The sequence below is a fragment of the Camelina sativa genome, unplaced genomic scaffold, assembly GCF_000633955.1.
Source record: "Camelina sativa cultivar DH55 unplaced genomic scaffold, Cs unpScaffold05576, whole genome shotgun sequence".
Lineage (NCBI taxonomy): Eukaryota > Viridiplantae > Streptophyta > Magnoliopsida > Brassicales > Brassicaceae > Camelina > Camelina sativa.
Window position 1 is genome coordinate 1 of NW_010926661.1, and position 554 is coordinate 554.

The following is a 554-nucleotide window of genomic DNA, read 5'->3' on the forward strand; positions in this document are numbered from 1 at the left end:
AGAGGAATGGAGTATCTTCACTCACAAGGTGTTATCCACAGAGACCTGAAGTCCAACAATTTGCTTTTGAATGACGAAATGAGGGTTAAAGTTGCAGACTTTGGGACTTCTTGTCTTGAGACGCAATGCAGAGAGGCCAAGGGTAATATGGGAACGTATCGATGGATGGCTCCAGAGATGATCAAAGAGAAGCCTTACACTAGAAAAGTTGACGTTTATAGCTTTGGCATCGTTCTATGGGAACTCACCACTGCATTGCTTCCGTTCCAAGGTATGACTCCCGTGCAAGCCGCATTTGCAGTCGCTGAAAAGGTCAGTCTTTTATTCATCACTTACCACCGTGAAGAAGTGTTTGTGATTAAGATTAAAGATTGTTGTTTTGTTTCTTGGGATACAAGTTACTGAATTTTTCAGTTATTTATAATATAGAACGAGAGACCACCATTGCCAGCGAGCTGCCAACCTGCGTTAGCTCACTTAATCAAGAGGTGTTGGTCAGAGAATCCCTCGAAGCGGCCAGACTTCTCAAACATAGTAGCGGTGCTTGAGAAGTA

The 554-nt window shown here is 43.3% G+C and overlaps 1 protein-coding gene across 1 annotated transcript; it reads left to right on the plus strand.

Moving 5' to 3' along the window:
• Positions 1 to 3: 3 nt before the first annotated feature.
• LOC109131811 (serine/threonine-protein kinase HT1-like) lies at positions 4 to 546 on the plus strand (the record flags this gene model as incomplete). The annotated part of the gene is made up of 2 exons (XM_019242989.1): positions 4 to 312; positions 430 to 546. Coding segments are annotated over 2 exons (426 nt in total), but the record flags the coding sequence as incomplete, so codon positions are not given.
• Between the last annotated feature and the right edge of the window lie 8 nt (positions 547 to 554).